The 17,373-nt window shown below is 45.2% G+C and overlaps 1 protein-coding gene across 1 annotated transcript in view; it reads left to right on the top strand.

Annotated features, from left to right (window-relative positions):
- Positions 1-14,894, top strand: part of BCL7C (BAF chromatin remodeling complex subunit BCL7C) — a 37,038-nt gene extending 22,144 nt beyond the window's left edge. The window contains exon 6 of the mRNA XM_068523913.1: positions 8,453-14,894. Within this exon, the coding sequence (XP_068380014.1) occupies positions 8,453-8,653 (201 nt within the window). The 3' untranslated portion in view covers positions 8,654-14,894. The remainder of the gene's footprint in view (positions 1-8,452) is intronic.
- The last annotated feature ends 2,479 nt before the right edge of the window (positions 14,895-17,373 follow it).

Below are 17,373 nucleotides of genomic sequence, written 5' to 3'. Positions count from 1 at the left end.
TCGGGGCTTCCCTGGTGGTGCAGTGGTTAAGAATCTGCCTGCCAACGCAGGGGACGCAGGTTCAAGCCCTGGTCCAGGAAGATCCCACATGCCACAGAGCAACTAAGCCTGTGTGCCACAACTGCTGAGCCTGCGCTCTACAGCCCACGAGCCACAACTACTGAGCCCACACGACACAACTACTGAAGCCTGCACATCTAGAGCCCATGCTCCGCAACAAGAGAAGCCACTGCAATGAGAAGCCCGCGTACTGCAACAAAGAGTAGCCCCTGCTCGCCACAACTAGAGAAAGCCCGTGCGCAGCAACAAAGACCCAACACAGCCAAAAATAAATAAATAAAATAAATAAATTTAAAAATTAATCTACACAGCCAAGAAGCTCAAAGTAGGATAAACTGAGAGATTCACATCTAGACATATCATAATCGAACTGTTGAAAGACAGAGAGAATACTGAAAGCAGCAAGAGAAAAAACAAATCATCATGTACAAGGGATCTTCCATAAGATCAACAGCTAACTTCTGATCAGAAACTATGGAGGCCAGAAGACAGTGAGATAACATATGCAAAGTGCTGAAAGAACAAAACTGTTAACCAAGAAATCTATACCCAGCAAAACAATCCTTCAAAAAAATAAAGGAGAAATTAAGACTTTCTCAGATAAACAAAAATGGAGAGAATTTGTTCCTAGCAGACCTACCTTACAAGAAATACAGAGGGACTCCTTCAGGCTGAAATGAAAGGACTAGACAGTAACTCAAATTCACATGAGGAAATAAAGAACATCAATAAAGGAAACTATATAAGTACATAGAAAAGACAGTATAAATATATTTTGTTTATAATTTTTATATTTTAAAGATAACTGCAAACATTATAAAACAATATACCCCAATAAAATAAAAAATAATAATAATAATTTAAAAATAAAGACAACTGCAAAAAGCAATAATTGTAAAACTGTGTTTATGGGCTTATAATAAATAAAGATGTAACTTGTATGACAATAATAGCACAAAGGGGACTTCCCTAGTGGTGCAGTGGTTAAGAATCCGCTTGCCAATACAGGGGACACGGGTTTGAGCCCTGGTCCGGGAAGATCCCACATGCCACGGAGCAACTAAGCCCGTGCGTCACAACTACTGAGCCTGCGCTCTAGAGCCCACGAGCCACAACTACAGAGGCCCGCGAGCCACAACTACAGAAGCCTGCGCACTGACAGCCCATGCTCCGCAACAAGAGAAGTCACCGCAATGAGAAGCCCACGCACCACAACGAAGAGTAACCCCTGCTCACCGCAACTAGAGAAAGCCCATGCTCAGCAATGAAGACCCAAAGCAGCCAAAGATAAATAAATAAATAAATTTAAAAATAAAAATAATAGCACAAAGGAGGAGTGAGAGAAGGGAGCTATATAGGAGCAAGTTTTTATATACTACTGAAATTAAGTTGGCATTAACATGAACTAGATTTTTTTTTTTTAATAAATTTATTTTATTTATTTATTTTTGGCTGCATTGGGTCTTCGTTGCTGCGTGCGGGCTTTCTCTAGTTGCAGTGAGTGGGGACTACTCTTCATTGCGGCGTGCAGTCTTCTCATCGCGGTGGCTTCTCTTGTTGCAGAGCGTGGGCTCTAGGCACGTGGGCTTCAATAGTTGTGGCACGTGGGCTCAGTAGTTGTGGCTTGCAGGCTCTAGAGCACAGGCTCAGTAGTTGTAGTGTGTGGGCTTAGTTGCTCCGCGGCATGTGGGATCCTCCCAGACCAGGGTTCAAACCTGTGTCCCCTGCATTGGCAGGCGGATTCTTAACCACTGCACCACCAGAGAAGCCCAACTAGATTGTTTTAAGTAGAGATGTTGATTGTAATACCCAGGGAAACCACTAAAAAAGTAACTCAAAAGAATAGAATAAAACAACAAGGGAACTAAAATGGAATACTAGAAAAGATTTAACACAAAAAGAAAGTGGTAGTGGAGAAACATAGGAACAAAAAAGAAAAGAACTATAAATAACAAATAGCCAAATGACAGACATAAATCCTATCTATTAGCAATTACATTAAATGTAAATGGACTAAACACTGCAGTCAAAAGATAGAGATTGGCAGAACAGATTTTAAAAACCCAACATGATCCAACTATATGCTGTCTTTATAATCAATGACATCAATAGGTTGGAAGTAAAAGGACAAAAAGATATGCTATGCAAAAGCAACTATAAGAGATGTGGAATGACTATACTAATTACCAGACAAAACAGAATTTAAAACAAAACTTGTTACTAGAGACAAAAGACATTTTATAATGATAAAAAGGTTGATCCCTCAGGAAGACATTATAATTATAAACATATATGTACCTAAAAACAGAACCCCAAAATACATGAAACAAAACCTGACAGAATTGAGGGGAGAAATAGACAATTCAACAATAATAGTTGGAGACTTTAATACTGTACTTTCAATAATGGATGAAATAACTAGACAGAAGGTCAAGAAGGAAACAAATCCAACAGTAGTGGAGTAGGTTTCCCATTTATTTCATTGCTAGGGACAGTGAACAAATACCACTGCCAAAGATCTCTGCTAGCCAAGAAATCAGATTGCCTGGTGGTCCCTGCTGCCCTTTACAGTTAATGTGTCCACCTTATCTGGATCCCATCACACCCACTGATAGCAGGGAGTCCAAATAAATGGTGATAGCCCCTACAGTCATATCTGGCCTACAAAGGAGAATAACCAGAGAGCTTTTCAAGCATGGAGATGCTCCCTTCAATGTTTTAGCAAAGGAATTGTCTCTGGGTCCTCTCACTGAATACAGTTGACAGATTACACATGATAAATCAGTCTATCATCCAAGCCTTTGGATTCTCACTTCTGTGTGATGCCAGGAGAACTCTAGTATCTCAACTTCACTAAATGTAGACCACTATTAGGTCTAAATTTCAGTCAGCTAACCAAATAACTTCTTAGTGCCAACTTCAGGTGTGTGAGCTAGCACATTAAATCTGGGATCTTTAGTAAATACACCCATATAAGTGAATGTGGCCCTATCTAGTGTTATATTCTACCCTCATTGGTCTAACACTCTTAGAATCCATTCTCACATACCCCTTAGGTTTCTGCCAACATATTAGCAATGTATTGCTATTCTTTTGATGTGTTAGCTGTTTCTTCCTGGATCATGGTGTGTACCTGTCTTCCTGAAATGTGTTGAGACTTGACCCTTGTTAAAGGCTTAGAGGCAACAGGGTAGTTGTGGTGAATTTTGAGTGGAATGAGCACCCCCTTTCAAGGCATTTGTCCCAGGTGAGGTTATCACAGGGTTTTCAGACAGAGAACAGCTAGTCTCATCAGACACAGAAGAGCAAGCTACTTCCACTGGCAAAGGAGCCTCAGAATGACTTGGGAGTTCAATATTGTCTGCTTCATCTGATTCCAACCAGATGCACCCTTCCGAATTTCTGGACCTTATTCTTTCCTGATTGATGCCCTAGTTTTCCCATGACAAATTTGATAAGAGTGTGAATTCAACTGTCATTATAAATCATCAACTTACACAATTAAATTTTGTGTTTGACTTTTAGCAATATCATCCCTGGGTCTACATAATTAAAAGATAGTTTTAGGACTGTCATGTAAGTATCCTGGTTCTCAGATTGTGACTTGTGCTGGAAGTTAAGAGACCCGAGTTTGTCATTTTCTCTCTGTAATCACCCAAGTGCACTGCAAAGAATCCATCCTACACCACAGGTCTGAGTCATTACTCCTGCTGTAGGAGTCAAGGGCAGCAGCCAGTTGGGCTCCCAAGGCATGAGCTTCAGTTGACACCTCATCACAATCAACCACAGGCGACAGTCTGATTAACTGTGATGCCACTGCATACCATGGATTGCTGGCATCCCATTTCCCATTGGTTAGGAGCTCAGCACTGTGCTCAAACTCAAGGGTATGACCATATCATTGCAAAATCGCATCTTTGTGAGTCTTTCTCCTGGGACCACTCCCAGTACCAATTATTATATCAATCAAGGTCTAACCAGGAGAAAGAAGCCACAATGGGAAAGTTTAACATAAAGCATTATTAACAGGGGATTGGAATAATAGGGAATTGGCTAATTAGAGCTAAAGACAATTCTAAAGAATACAGAAACAGAGGTATTAAGATCAGCTACTCTCCCTAGGACTGAGATAGAGAGCCCAAGGAAGAGTCCTCTCCCACCAGGCTGAGATCCAGACTTCACTTGAAAGGGCATGGCAGAGAAGTCGCTGACTGCCTCACCAGTGGGACTTCCTGGAAATTTGCCCTCTGGGGTGTCATGCTAATCATGGAGCACTGCTGGAACCAAGACTGTAGGAAGTGTTCTCTACAGGAACCCAGTGCTGGAGAGAGCTTTGCCAGTACAGGGATCAAGCACTGTAGAAAGTCATACCATTGTGCAGTCAAGAGCTAGATGTATAATCAGGGAGAGCCCAGTGCTGGAGAAAGCTGCACCAAGAATCAAGCACTGTTGACGTGAGAGAAAGTGCACTCGGTAAGAGCAGAGTGCTGGAGAAAACCAGACTGCTACCAAAGTCGAGTGTTGGAGAAAGCTTGCTCTGCCAGAGATCAGTGCTAGAGAAAGCCTAATGAGGTGCAAAAGAAGTCTGAAGTGTTGAGTCCACTCACTGCAAAGTCAGCTTGTGGTCTGGGGTCTGTGGTGACCACGTGGGGGTAGAGAGGGTGCGGCAAGGTGGTTGCAAGTTGGGGGCTGCGAGCTCCTCAAAGGACTCCTCACTTTCACACACATCTAAGGCAGGGAACCACTGGATGTGCCCCTGCAAAACTGTGCAGCAAGCGCAAGAAAAAAAACAAACCTCAACAGGACCAGAGCCAGGAAAAGCATCCCCTTCCTCTTTCAATGTCCCTCTAGCGCCCTCTACTGACAAAGCTTAACTGCAAGGAGAAATGCATAAATAGTCCAGTCCAGTATCGCAGAGCAGATACTAGAGCCTGAATTTGGAGCTGAAAGGCAATAAATTGAAAACTGTCATAGTAGCAGAATCCCCACATAGGGTCTCTGACCCACAGACTGGGGACCAATATGGCAAGGAGGGCTAAGTGAAAGTCCCACTTCCTACAAAGACAGCAAACCAGTAAAAATACCACATCCCTGGGAGAAGTGCAGAGATTCATGCCAAAGAATTGAAAGAAGAGGGGTAGTGAGACCTATCACATACCCATTTAACCCGCCAGTCTGACCTGTGCAGGAGTCAGATGGAAAATGACGGTGGACCTTCATGAACTTAATCAGGTGACACTTCCAATTGCAGCTGCTGTCCCAAATTTAGTACCTTTCCCCTGGTATTTGGTATGCAGCTATCAACTTGGTTTTTCTTCCATACCAGTATGCAAGGTCCACCAGAGCGGTTTCCTTTTTAGCTGGCAAGGCCACCATGTAACTTCAGGTGTCCTCAGGGCTCTGTCAGTTCCGCTCTGCCATAATAGAGTCTGCAAAGATCTTAATCATTAACATCCCACAAAACACCACACTGGTCCACTATATTGACAACATCACTGGATCTGATGAGCAGCAAGTAACAAGTACTTTAATTGCCCTAATAAGACATATGCAAACTAGAAAGTGGGAGATAAGCCCCACTAAAGATTCAGTGAAGTTTCTGGAGATGCTGTGGCCTAGAGTATGAAAAGGTATCTTCTCCAAGGTGAAAGACAAGTTGCTCCTCATACAACCTACTCCCCCTAAAAGAGGCCCAGTGCTTGGTAGGCCTATTTGGATTTTGGAGGCAGTGTATCTCAACAATAGAGTCACCTGGGAGGTGCCAGTTTTGAGTAGGGACAAGAGCAAGAGAAGGCTCTGTGACATGTTCAGGCTGCAGTACAGCTGCCCTATCTCTTGGTATTTATGATCCCCCAGAGCCAGTGATACTCCAGCAAGCACCAAAAGCAGAATCAAAGCACAGACTCATAGGATTTTTGATAAGTGTAGGCTCTTTTCTATAGATAACTATTCTGCTTTTCAGCAACAGTCTCTGGCTTGCCATTGGGACTTGGTAGGAACTGAACACCTAACAAGGTGACATCAGGTGACCATGCAACCTGAGCTTCTCATCATGAATGGGGTGTTGTCTGACCAACCCAACCACGAGGTTGGGTGTGCACAGCAGCAATCTATCATCACTTGATATAAGAGACCAGGCTTGGAAAGGTCCAGAAGGTGCGAGCCATTTACAGGACCAGGTGGCTCCTGTTGCATGGTCTTCTCTCCCTCAATCACTGGCTATGACTTTCTGGGATGTCCCTTACGCCCAGCTGACTGATGAAGACTCAAGCCTGTTTACACATGAGTCTGGCTGATAGGCCGTTATGAGCTGACAGTGGACAGCTACAGCCCCCACTCCCCAGCTGGGTGAACCTGGAGGACAGTGGTGAAGAAATATCCTCACAGTGGACAGAACTTCGAGCAGTGCATTTTGGCTGTTGACTATGTCCAGCATGAGAAATGGCCAGAAGTACGGACCTATGCTAATTCATGTGTCAGATAGGATTTCCTTCCTTTTCAAGGCTGAATAATATTCCATTGCATGTATATACCACATTTTGTTTGTCCATTCATCTGTTGTTTCTATCCCTTGACTATTGTGAATAATGCTGCTATAAACATTGGTGTTCAAATACTTTTTTTGAGACTCTGCTTTCAATTCTTTTGGATATATACCCAGTAGCAGTGGAACTGCTGGATCTTTTTTGAGGGCCCACCATAATACTTTCCATAGCAGCTGCACCATTTTACATTTCCACCAACAGTGAACAAGGGTTTCAATTTCTCCACATCCGCACCAACATTTATTTTCTGGGTTTTCCTTTTTTTAATAGTAGCCATCCTAATGAGTGTGAGGTGGCATCTCGTGGTTTTGATTTGCATTTTCCTAATAATTAGTGATGTTGAGCATCTTTTCATATGCTTGCTGGTCAGTTTGTGTATGTTCTTTCGAGAAGTGTCTTTTCAAGTTCTTTGCCCATTTTTCAGTCGGGTTGTTTGTTTTATTGTTTTTATATTGTGGGAGTTCTTTAGATAGCCTGAATGTTAATCGCTTATCATAGAATCTAGGGATCTTTTTGATGAGACCTGTAGATCGGTATTTTTTAAAGCTCCTTCGCATGTCATCTCTTAGGAAATGAGACAGTGTGTTTAAGTTAGTTCTCATCAGGACAAATGGGTATATCATCCTATAGGAAGAGTGTTGAAATTTCCTACCTGGTTACTGTATGTATCCGTCAGTGCTGTCCAGTCATGGTAACCCTGTTCTTCCAGGGTCACTGGACTCACAGTTCCCTGGGTCTATTCTTTCCTCCTTGCACATATAGAAATGAGTTCATATTTATGCCTTATAAATAGAGGAAGAATAGAAGAAACAAAATATCCATATATTAACACTCTCCTACTTATAAAAAGCATCAAAATTATACATATCTATTCTCATCACCTTTCTTTAAGTAAGAAAGGTAGTACAACTACCTTTTTGAAGACTTGATATTAACTATACTTTTGGGTAGCTTAGGGTCTCACAGCCTTTCCCAGATATTTCCCTTAAGCATAACGATCATCATATTTTTTAGGGTGCTCAAATCGTTACAGCTTGGACAATGGCAGTCCATTTACTTAGCGTCTTTCTCTTTGTAACACTACCCCTGATATCCTTGAGAATATCCTTGCTTTCTGGCCTCAACAGGATGCTTGTAGACCCATCCTGATTTTTCTTGTATCAAGAAGTGGAATCCACTACCCTCCTAGGACTCCTGGTTATTTTAATGGTAAATAATATGACACCAACATCTGGGTATCAGGGGTATACATGAGAGTTAGTGGCGGGGTACTGGACCTCACCTGGTAGAAAGAAGTGTTCTTTTAGGTACAGGTTTTTTGGTTTTTGTTTGTTTTGTTTTGTTTTTTGTTTTTGTTTTTTGCTGTGTGGGGCAGCTTGTGGGATCTTAGTTCCCCAACCAAGGACTAACCGGGGCCTTCGGCAGTGAAAGTGTGGAGTGCTAGCCACTGGACCACCAGGGAAGTCCCCATTACAGGTTTATATTGATCTTTCCAATTTAACATATCGCTGCTGTGCCCTGCCTTCCTGGCGGTCTGTGGCTACCATGATGCTGCCCTTACTATTATCCCCACCCGATAGATGAACAAACTGAGACTTTGTAAGAGGTTATGTAACTTGCCTGAAATCACACTGCAAATAAGTGTAGAGCTGCCCGGCTCTATCAAATTTCAGAAACTGAGCTCCCACAGGGCCCGGCCACCACCTCTGCCCGATGTCAGAAATACATCGTTTACAAAGACTTTCCACCAAGTTGCCCCACTTAGAACTCCCAAGGCGGGGTCTTCCTAGTCTTGGCTGGGGTGAGGAGAAGGGAAAACACTACAGCTTCTTCTTTCTTCACTGCAGGATTCGGGAGTGAGGATGACCAGGAGAGCCCTCCACGAGAAAGGCCTGAAAACAGAGCCCCTCAGGCGGCTCCTTCCCAGGAGGGCCCTCCGGACAAACGCCCGGCCCAGTTCTGCGGTGCCTCAGGACCCCAGAGCTCCCGTGGGAGGAAGCAAGGCCCCGAGGGCACCGAGGACGACCCCCCAGGGGAAGGGGAGGTGAGCCGGCTCCCCAGGCAAGGCGAGGCCCTTAGGCTTCCCTTGGCCGCCCCAAGATCCAGCCACCCACCCATGCCCCCGAGGGTGCAGAGAGCTTCCCAGCTCCACAGCCACCGCGGGATCATCGGGGGCGAGCGGCCCCAGCCTGACCCGAACCTAAGGCCACAGCACCCATCTGGCTCGCCACCGACACCCGCACAGGGCGGGCTCGACGACACCCCAAGTGTGGGAAGGGCTTTGGGCACAATCGGACCACATCGAGCGCCTGAAGACGCATCGCAGCCAGAGGGTCCGGAGTGCTGGGTGCGCGCCCGGCCTCCCCCCGGGGAGGGGCTGCACGGGAAGCGCCGGGGCCTCCGCCAGCCTCCGGCCAAGGCCCGGGGAGGCAGCGCACGCGCAGAGACCCTGCGTCACACGCCCATCTCCCCACCGCCTCCCTCCTGCCTCCCCGAAGGCCCACGGATGCCCCGCCTGCGGGTGAGTTCCGTTGATCGCTGGAGGACCTGCAGCAAGACCTCCCGGCGGGGCCAGCCTCGCCAGTTCCCCGGGAGACCACGGGGCCGGAGACCTTCCCGCCCAGGCGCCCGCCTCGCCCACGTGGGGATGCGGAAAGTGGCCTGGGCTGGCTGGCGGGGAGCTCACGAAGCTTCTGGCACAACCCTGAGCCACCCCCAACAGACCCGGAAAATCCCCACCTGGAGAAGGCCCGGGGCGAGTGAGCCCTTTGAGCGGTTCCAATGGCCGTCACCGAGTTCTTGCTTGCCCACTCCACTGCTGGGCCCGTCGTACTACGAAATAATCACGTCTCCCATTGGTTGAGGGCTTACTCCGTGCCAGGCTTTGTGATTTATGGGAATGACCTCACTCAATCCTCACCACAGTCCTGTGCCATTGGGGTTCTCATTATCAGCATTTTACAGAAGGAGAAACTAAGTCTCAGAGAGGTTAAGGGACCGGCCCAAAGTCACACAGCCAGTATGTGGCAGAACCAGCATTCAGACCCAGGTCTGCCTGCCTGACTCCGCAGCCCGCCCCACGGCACTGCTTCTCCTGCCGGTACACGAGTGAAGGGTGCAGGTTTGATAGGACATCTGCTTATGAAGCATCCATTTTTCTCGTGGTAATTACCTAAAACACTTTTTATACTAAAGTCAGCAGATACTCCCAGGAATGAAAGTGAACATTTGTGCCAAGATGGAAATGCATCTTGAGACGTCGGAGATATTCCATGCCAAGGTCAAGGCTTCAGGCTCAGCCCCTGACTCCCTGAACTGACCTCTTCTCAGACCTCTGTCTTTGGAGGGATGTTGACCAGGGAAGCTCTGCTGCAGGGCCAGCTTCTGTGTGGAACCTTCCTGGAGGCCAAGAAAGATGGCCTCTCCCCAGTTTGCCATCCCACTGAATTGCTTAGGAAGGTCATCGAGTTTCTCTGGGCTAAGGTTTCTAAATTCCCCACACATATCAATCTAGGATTGGGGATTGAAAAATTAGAATTCTTAGGAATTCCTGAAGTCATGTTATTCTGTATTTTTCATAACTTTCTATATTTTTTTTAATGAGAAATAAACATTTAGTAGTAGTTACAAAGAACTGTAGGCTATAGCAAAGATTCAAAACCAGGAAAATACCAGAGAACATTACTGGGTAGTATTTGGATAACAAAATGTTTAAACCTTCAACAAGATCAACTACACTACACAGAATCATGTGTTGAAATTGCCAATTTAAGGACTTGTTTCTAAACCTTTTTACTTCTCAGAACATCATTCATAGAATTTGTATAAGATATACAATACATGTAAACAGGTTAATATTTTAATCTGTGAGAATGACTCACTGTTAACAACAAGTAGGGCCACGAATACGTTTTTTTATTTGTTTGTTTGTGGCGGCTTGTGGGAACCTAGTTCCCCGACCAGGGATCGAACCCAGGCCCTCAGCAGTGAAAGCCTGGGGTCCTAATCACTGGACCGCCAGGGAATTCCCACGAATACGTTTTTTACATGGCAACAGCTACAAAAAAAAAGACTGATTAGTTGTGATCACTTATCTCCTATGTACTTCGGTCCCAAGTTCCAGAAATGTCTACCTTAACCTTGGACTCTGTGTCAGCGTTTCCTTCTCGTGCCGTGCTTTTTACTTGACATCAGTGGATTCCTTCAAACCAGGAATTCCTCGATGTTTATTATTAAGCATTCGTTCTCACAGGAGAATTATAATAGTTTTTCCTGTTTTCCCAATTTCTTGACTGATTATTTTTGGGATTCAGAAAAACACAAATTTCAGGACTTTCCTGGTGGTCCCATGGTTAAGACTCCACGATTCCACTGCAAGGGATGCAGGTTTGATCCCTGGTCAGGGAAGTTTTTTTTGTTTTGTTTTGTTTTTTTCAGGGAAGTTTTGCATGCTGCGGGGTGCGGCCAAAAACAAAAACAAAAACAAAAATTTCCTGAAAATGGTCGGGAAGGACTTCCTGCATCAAAATGCTCTTCTGAGCTGAGTAGGGTTGGCAAGGCAAATATGCTGCAGAAATAATTATCCTGTATAACATAAAGCCCAGTCACTGAAGTTTCATGGTTTCAGGAACCTCAGAATCAGAAGATCCAATTATGGATTCCAGCTCTGCCAGTTCCTGGTTGTGAGACCTTGGGCAAGTCACTTTACCTCTCTGAGCTTCAATCTAATGGACAGAATGATACCTGCGAAATAACATGCTTGCTTTGTGAGGCGGTACTGAAGAAGGGTTAAAAGTGTGGCTTTGGAGTCAGACAGTCTGAGGTTTGAATCCACTGCTTACTACCTCTCTGATCTGGGGCAAGGTCTAACCACTCTGAGCCCCATTTTTTCTCTTCTGTAAAATGGAAAAACTGATTGAACCCATTTCATAGGATTTTGGTGAGTTCAAATGAGATCACCTATGAAAACACTTAACACAGAGCATGGTACACTGTGAATGCTTGATGTGTGTGGACCAGTATAGTTATTACCTGCTGTATCTACTACCTCACAGGGCAGTTGTGAGGATGAAAGGGAGGTTATATTGTGGAAGTGCTTTCTAAGCTGTGAAATGGTCATCCACACACTTCCCTTTCCTTCAGAGATGAGATGGCCAGAAGCTCCTGGCAGACATCAGTGGTTTCTCCCAGTAAGGAGCCCAAGAATACCTACCTGTACCCACAGAAGGTAGCTGTGTTGAGGAGGCAGTGTCACCATGGTTACCTGGAAAGGAAGGTTTAGTTGCCATCAGGTAGGCAAACTCCAGCATCATCTGACTGCGGGCACACTTGGGGGAAAGCCAGTTTTCAGAAGGAAGCTTTGGAGAAAGGACAATATTTAACAGAGCCTGCCCACCATAGGTTTGTTTAATAGGTATCAAATCAAGAGAAGGGGGCGTGTAATAGAAGGGGTGAGGGGCTGTTTGACTGTTGTCTGAAGCCCTCTTATTGGCTGAACTTAGGAAACAATTCTATTAGCCGGAACCACTGCATCCTGCTCCTGCCGTGTGTGCACTTACGATGCTCATTCATTCTTAGACTGTGGACAAAACACGAATCAAAGGGCTCTCCAAAGATGATCTTGTGTAATCCTGACAGCAGCCCCATAAAGTAAATACTAGCATTACTCCCGTTCTGTAGCTGAGGGCTTGGAGTATGGGAAAGTTAAGTCCATCGTCCAAAGTCACAAAGCCTATATGTTGTGGAGTCAAGATTCAGACCAAGTCCAAACCCTTAGCCTCCGCCAGTCTTCCTCAACTCACTGGGTGCCAGATGCTGAGCTTGAACAAGGAAGAAGGAAACACAGACGTATAGGATTTAGTGCCTCAAGTGGCCTCCTCTCTTGCCTTCTGTAACAACTCTCTCTCCCCATACTATGCCTACTTTTCTGGACACTGTTTCTTTGCTTCCAGGGATGTTTTTCTCTGCTTAGCCCTTAAGTCCAGGTTTTCTGGGCACCATCCTTGGACTCTTTTCTTTTGTACAGGACTGTGAGAGATCTTTATGTCCACAGCTTCAGCTGCCAGTCATCTCTCCTATTTTTTTATTTTTTTATTTTTTTTTTAATTCTTTGGCTGCGTCACGCGATTTGTGGGATCTTAGTTCCCTGACGAGGGATCGAACCTGGACCCTCGGCAGTGAAAGCGCAGAGTCTTAACCACTGGACCGCCAGGGAATTCCCCGTCTCTCCTTCTAATCCAGACTGCCCCTCTGAGCACCAGCTCAATCCAGCCAACTGCCTCCTTGACATCCCCTCTGACGTTCCAGCCTCCCAACCGAATTCATCTTCTCCCCCTTAACATGCCTCGCCTCCTGAGTTCCCCTTCCTCCTTACCATGGCCTCCTAGTTTCAAATACTGCTGTAGTGGTGAGGAACCCTAGAAGTCTTCCTAGATAAAGCCTCTTGAGTCAGTTCTTGGGGTTGGAGAGGGACTGTGGGCTGTGTGTTTTGAGAGCTGCCATGGGTTTGGGGGTGAACTTGGAGGGTAGAATGCATCGTTTAATCAACTGTCTGCTAAGTGCCCGGCAGTGGGCCTGGTCTAATAGCAGGGGTGGAGGACACAATCATGAATGAAACAGACAGGATCCCTGGCTTCAGGGAGCTTTCAGGCCACTAGAGAATACGGACCTCAAGCAATCCTCCCCAAATACCAACTCTTACAAACTGTGACAAGTATCATGAAGGAAACGTTCAGGGTGCTATGAAAGAACGTGGTAAATCTATACTGGGTGGGGGGAGGGGGTCAAAGGCCATTTGGAGAAAGTGACAATTACTATATTCCTGAGAACTGAGTTGAGGGAAGAGAATTCCACATAGAAGCAACTGTAGGTACACGCACAAAGACCCAGAGGTGGATGAGAACGCGGTGTGTTGGGAAAACTGAAAGGCAACCCGTGTCTATGGCTCTGAGTATGCTGGGGCATGTGGGCAGGACAAGACTGGCCTGGTTGGCTGGGGACGGTGGCAGGCGCCTTGTGGGCCATGGTAAGGAGCCTGGATTTTTTGGTTTAACTTTTTATTTGGAAATAATTTTGAAGTTACAGAAAAGTACGAAGGGCATCCGTATGTCCTCTACTCCAAACTCATCTGTTACAAATTACTTGTTCTCCCTCTATATGTAGTATATACATGTGACTTTTATTCTGAACTACTTGAGAATAAGTTGCATACGTCTTGTTCTCTTACCCTTAAATACTTAGAATTTCCTGCCCCAGTGCAGTACAGTTATCCACTTCACTAAATTTAACATTGATGCAATATGGTACCTAATTTACCATTCGCTTTGTCAATTGTCTCAATAATATCCTTGATGTAGTATTTTCCCCTCTAGTCCAGAATCCAGGCTAGAAACGATGTATTGCATTAAATTGTCATTTCTCTTTAGTCTCCTTTAATCTGGAATAGTTAGCCTTTGTCTTTTATGACATTGACATGGTGGAAAAATGCCGTCTTCCCCTTTAATAGAATGTTCCTCATTTGAGCTTTGTCTACTGTTTCTTCATGATCATATATGGGTTAAGAATTCCCGGCCGGAAGACTGCATAAATGTTGTCATATCCTTCTCGGTGTGACAGCAAGAGGCACACCATGTCTGTCTACTCCTCCCTAGTGATTTTGTCTGATTTCTCCAATCTCTAGTTGAAATTTTCCCCTCATAACTGATAAGCCGTCCGGGAGATACATTACAACCATGCAGCTGCCCTATTCCATAGATTATTAAATAGATGAGATTGACTGTCTCTTCATGATTCTTGCCTGAATCAGATCAGTCTTTATTACAATGGTTACAAAATGACTTCAACTCCAGGACTCCCTCCACTTGACATTCTTCTGCCTACTTATTTAATATTTATTATTAGTAGGGACTTTGAGATTTATATTATTTTCCAATAGTTTTATAGTTATTAACCTTACTTATTTTGGTGCTCAAATTGCTCCAGATCTGGGCAGTGGGAGCCCCTTAAAACTAGAAGCCTGGTTTTTATCCCCACTTCAGTGGAGTAGCATGATTCTGTTTGCACATATGACCACCTTTTATTGTGTGACAGTGTGTCGTAGGGGCACAGACATAGGGAGACCTGATGGGAAACTCTTGTGTAGTTCAGGAGGGAGACGTGGCTTAGACTGGGGCGGTGACATATTGGATGGAGAGAATGGATGGACGCTGGAGGAACTTTGGTGGTAGAATCGGCAGGACTTAGCGGGTGCGGGTGGGGGGTGAATGTGTGAGCGGTCAGAGAGGGAGAAGTCAGGAGTGACCGAAGTGGCTGCGGGGATGGTGGAGTCGTTTACTGACGTGGGGAAGACAAGCAGAGTAAGGGGGTCGGGTGGGATGGGTATTTTAGACAGTTGAGTTTGAGATGTCTTTGACATCTGAGTGAAGGAGTCAAGTAGACAATTGAATATATTGTTCTGGAGCTGACGAGAGAAGTCCAAACCAGAAGAAAATTTAGGACTGCCACAGATGGATGATTTCTGAATCCACGGTCCTGGATGAAATGCTGTGAGAGGGAAGTGTAGAGGAGCGAGAGGGATCAGGCAGGAGAATCCTGAGGGAGTTCACTGTTTAGGGGTCTGGAGGTGCGCAGCAGGAGATGGCAATGGACGGGTCTGTGGGGTCAGATCCCATGGAGCCTGGAATGTCAGGCCAAATCCTGAAGGCTCTGGGAAAGCACTGAAGCGTTCTGAGTAGGGAAGTGAGTGACAGGGAATGATTTGAGTTTCAGAAAGATCGTTCTGAGAGCCAAGTGAGGATGATTTGGAAGGTCATGACAGTAGCTAATGCTACGGTTCTTTCTAAAGTAAATCGGTTTCTCTTTTGCCACTGGAGCTTGCTCAGATGGCCACATGCACCTCAATGTCCTCTCCTTGTCCATCTGGGCACAAAAAAAGATGATCCAAACATCTGCCCCAGCTGCTCTTATCAGTCCCAGGTAATGTGACAGCAAACCCCCATCTCCTTGCCTCATTTTGGCTGGAGGCTTTTTTTGGGGGGTGGGAGGTTTGAACCTTTTGAGCCAGGCAAAGTGTAGGTGAGCAGGGGATGGTCTCTGAGGTTTGTGAGAGTCTGTTTAGGGACCGTGATCCTCTGACCCGGCCTGCTTTGAGTTTAGCGTGGTCTCTGTCCCCCGGGCAACTGCCCATTTAAACCTGTATGTTGTCCCCTCCCCACACCCACACATGCAGGGGGAGGTGGGTCACGTCTGGAAGAACATCTCAGTGCATCCTCTCCTTAGCAGGGGTGGTGCTATGCAGGGGACCTGCAGTTCTGCCCAAAGGGTGTCAGCACCTGTTTGGATGGAGACACAAACAACCAAAAGCGGACATTTTAAGAGGCCAGAGGGAGGGGCAGATGCTCTGGAAGCCCAGGAGAGGCAAGATTGTTTCTAGTTGGAGAAATCAGGAAAGGTCCCCTGAGAAGGTGGCATTTGAATCAGGCCTTGAGGGTAGAGGATTATTCAGTGGAAAAGAGGAAATAAAAAAAATCAAAGTCCTGTGTCCCCATATTTTATTGACATTGTCAACACAGTCGTTATTGGTTGCATAAATATCCTGTTAGGCAGATCCTCCATTGTTAGTTCTCTGACTGTTGGAATAATTCATACCAGGCCTCGTGACATTGGCTTGGGGCTTAGGGCTGGGCAGTGGGGACAGAAGCAACTTGGGACCAAATGCAACTCAGGAATCAGTGCTTGAGCCCACCCGCTCATTCCTCCATTCAGCAAGACCCACCACATCCCAGGCCCTGAGGCTATGACGACGATGAGGAGGCCGTGGTTCCTGTTCTGAAGACCTCACGTCGCTAGAAAGGGCGTCACAAGTGGAGAGAATTTATTGTAGGGCGCGGGTACGTGCTGCCGTAGAGGCACAGCGCATACAAGAAGCGGTGCTGACACAGAGAAAGCGGCTGAAGGGAGCTGAGGCCTTGGGAGCAGATGAGTATATCAGGCAGAGTGGCACAGCGAGAAGGGGGGGAGGTCGGAGGACACACGTCAGAGGACCAAGTTCACGTGGAGCACAGCAACATACTTCTCTGTCCACAGGTCGGAAGGCACATCTCTCCTACTCTTAGGCTCCTGGGCATTCATTTTTTCTGTTTTCTATTTCAAATATTTCCTTTCCCATTTTGGGGGTGGGGGACTGTTTTATACTCTTTTCCAAGATCTCAACTTGCATGCTTAATTCATTTGTTTTATTTTTCTCTTTTTGACACTAAAAGCATTTAATGCTATTAATTATGCCTCTGCAGGTAGCTTTGACTGTATCCTTTTTTTAAAATTATTATTATTTTCTAAATAGTTTGCTTTTTATCCTTGATTTACTTCTTGTCCTAAGGGTAATTTGAGATGGTATTTATGTTTTTCAATTTCTGAGTGGTGTGTTTTATGTAATTGTTAGTTCTACTGCATTTTGATCCGAGACTGACTTCTAGAATTCCCACTTTTAAAAATTTACCAAAATATTCTCTGTAGCTTAATATTTATTGAATTTTGTCACTGTCCATGAAACTTGAAATGAAGGTACACTGTTTTCAGGGTCAAAAGTTTATATGTTCGTATCTTTTATGTCCTTATTTATTTTTTGATTATTTGTTTGGAAAACGTGTTAGAATATTTCCAATAAAACTGTTTCTCATGTTTCTTCTTGTATTATGAAATATTTGATTGCATGGATCTTTGTAGTTATTTAACACATAAGAAATTAAACCCCTTCACTGGGAAGTATACC

The sequence above is a fragment of the Eschrichtius robustus genome, chromosome 16, assembly GCF_028021215.1.
Source record: "Eschrichtius robustus isolate mEscRob2 chromosome 16, mEscRob2.pri, whole genome shotgun sequence".
Classification (NCBI taxonomy): Eukaryota; Metazoa; Chordata; class Mammalia; order Artiodactyla; family Eschrichtiidae; genus Eschrichtius; species Eschrichtius robustus.
The sequence above is the reverse complement of the archived record's forward strand: the minus strand, read 5'-3'. Positions and strand labels throughout refer to the sequence as shown.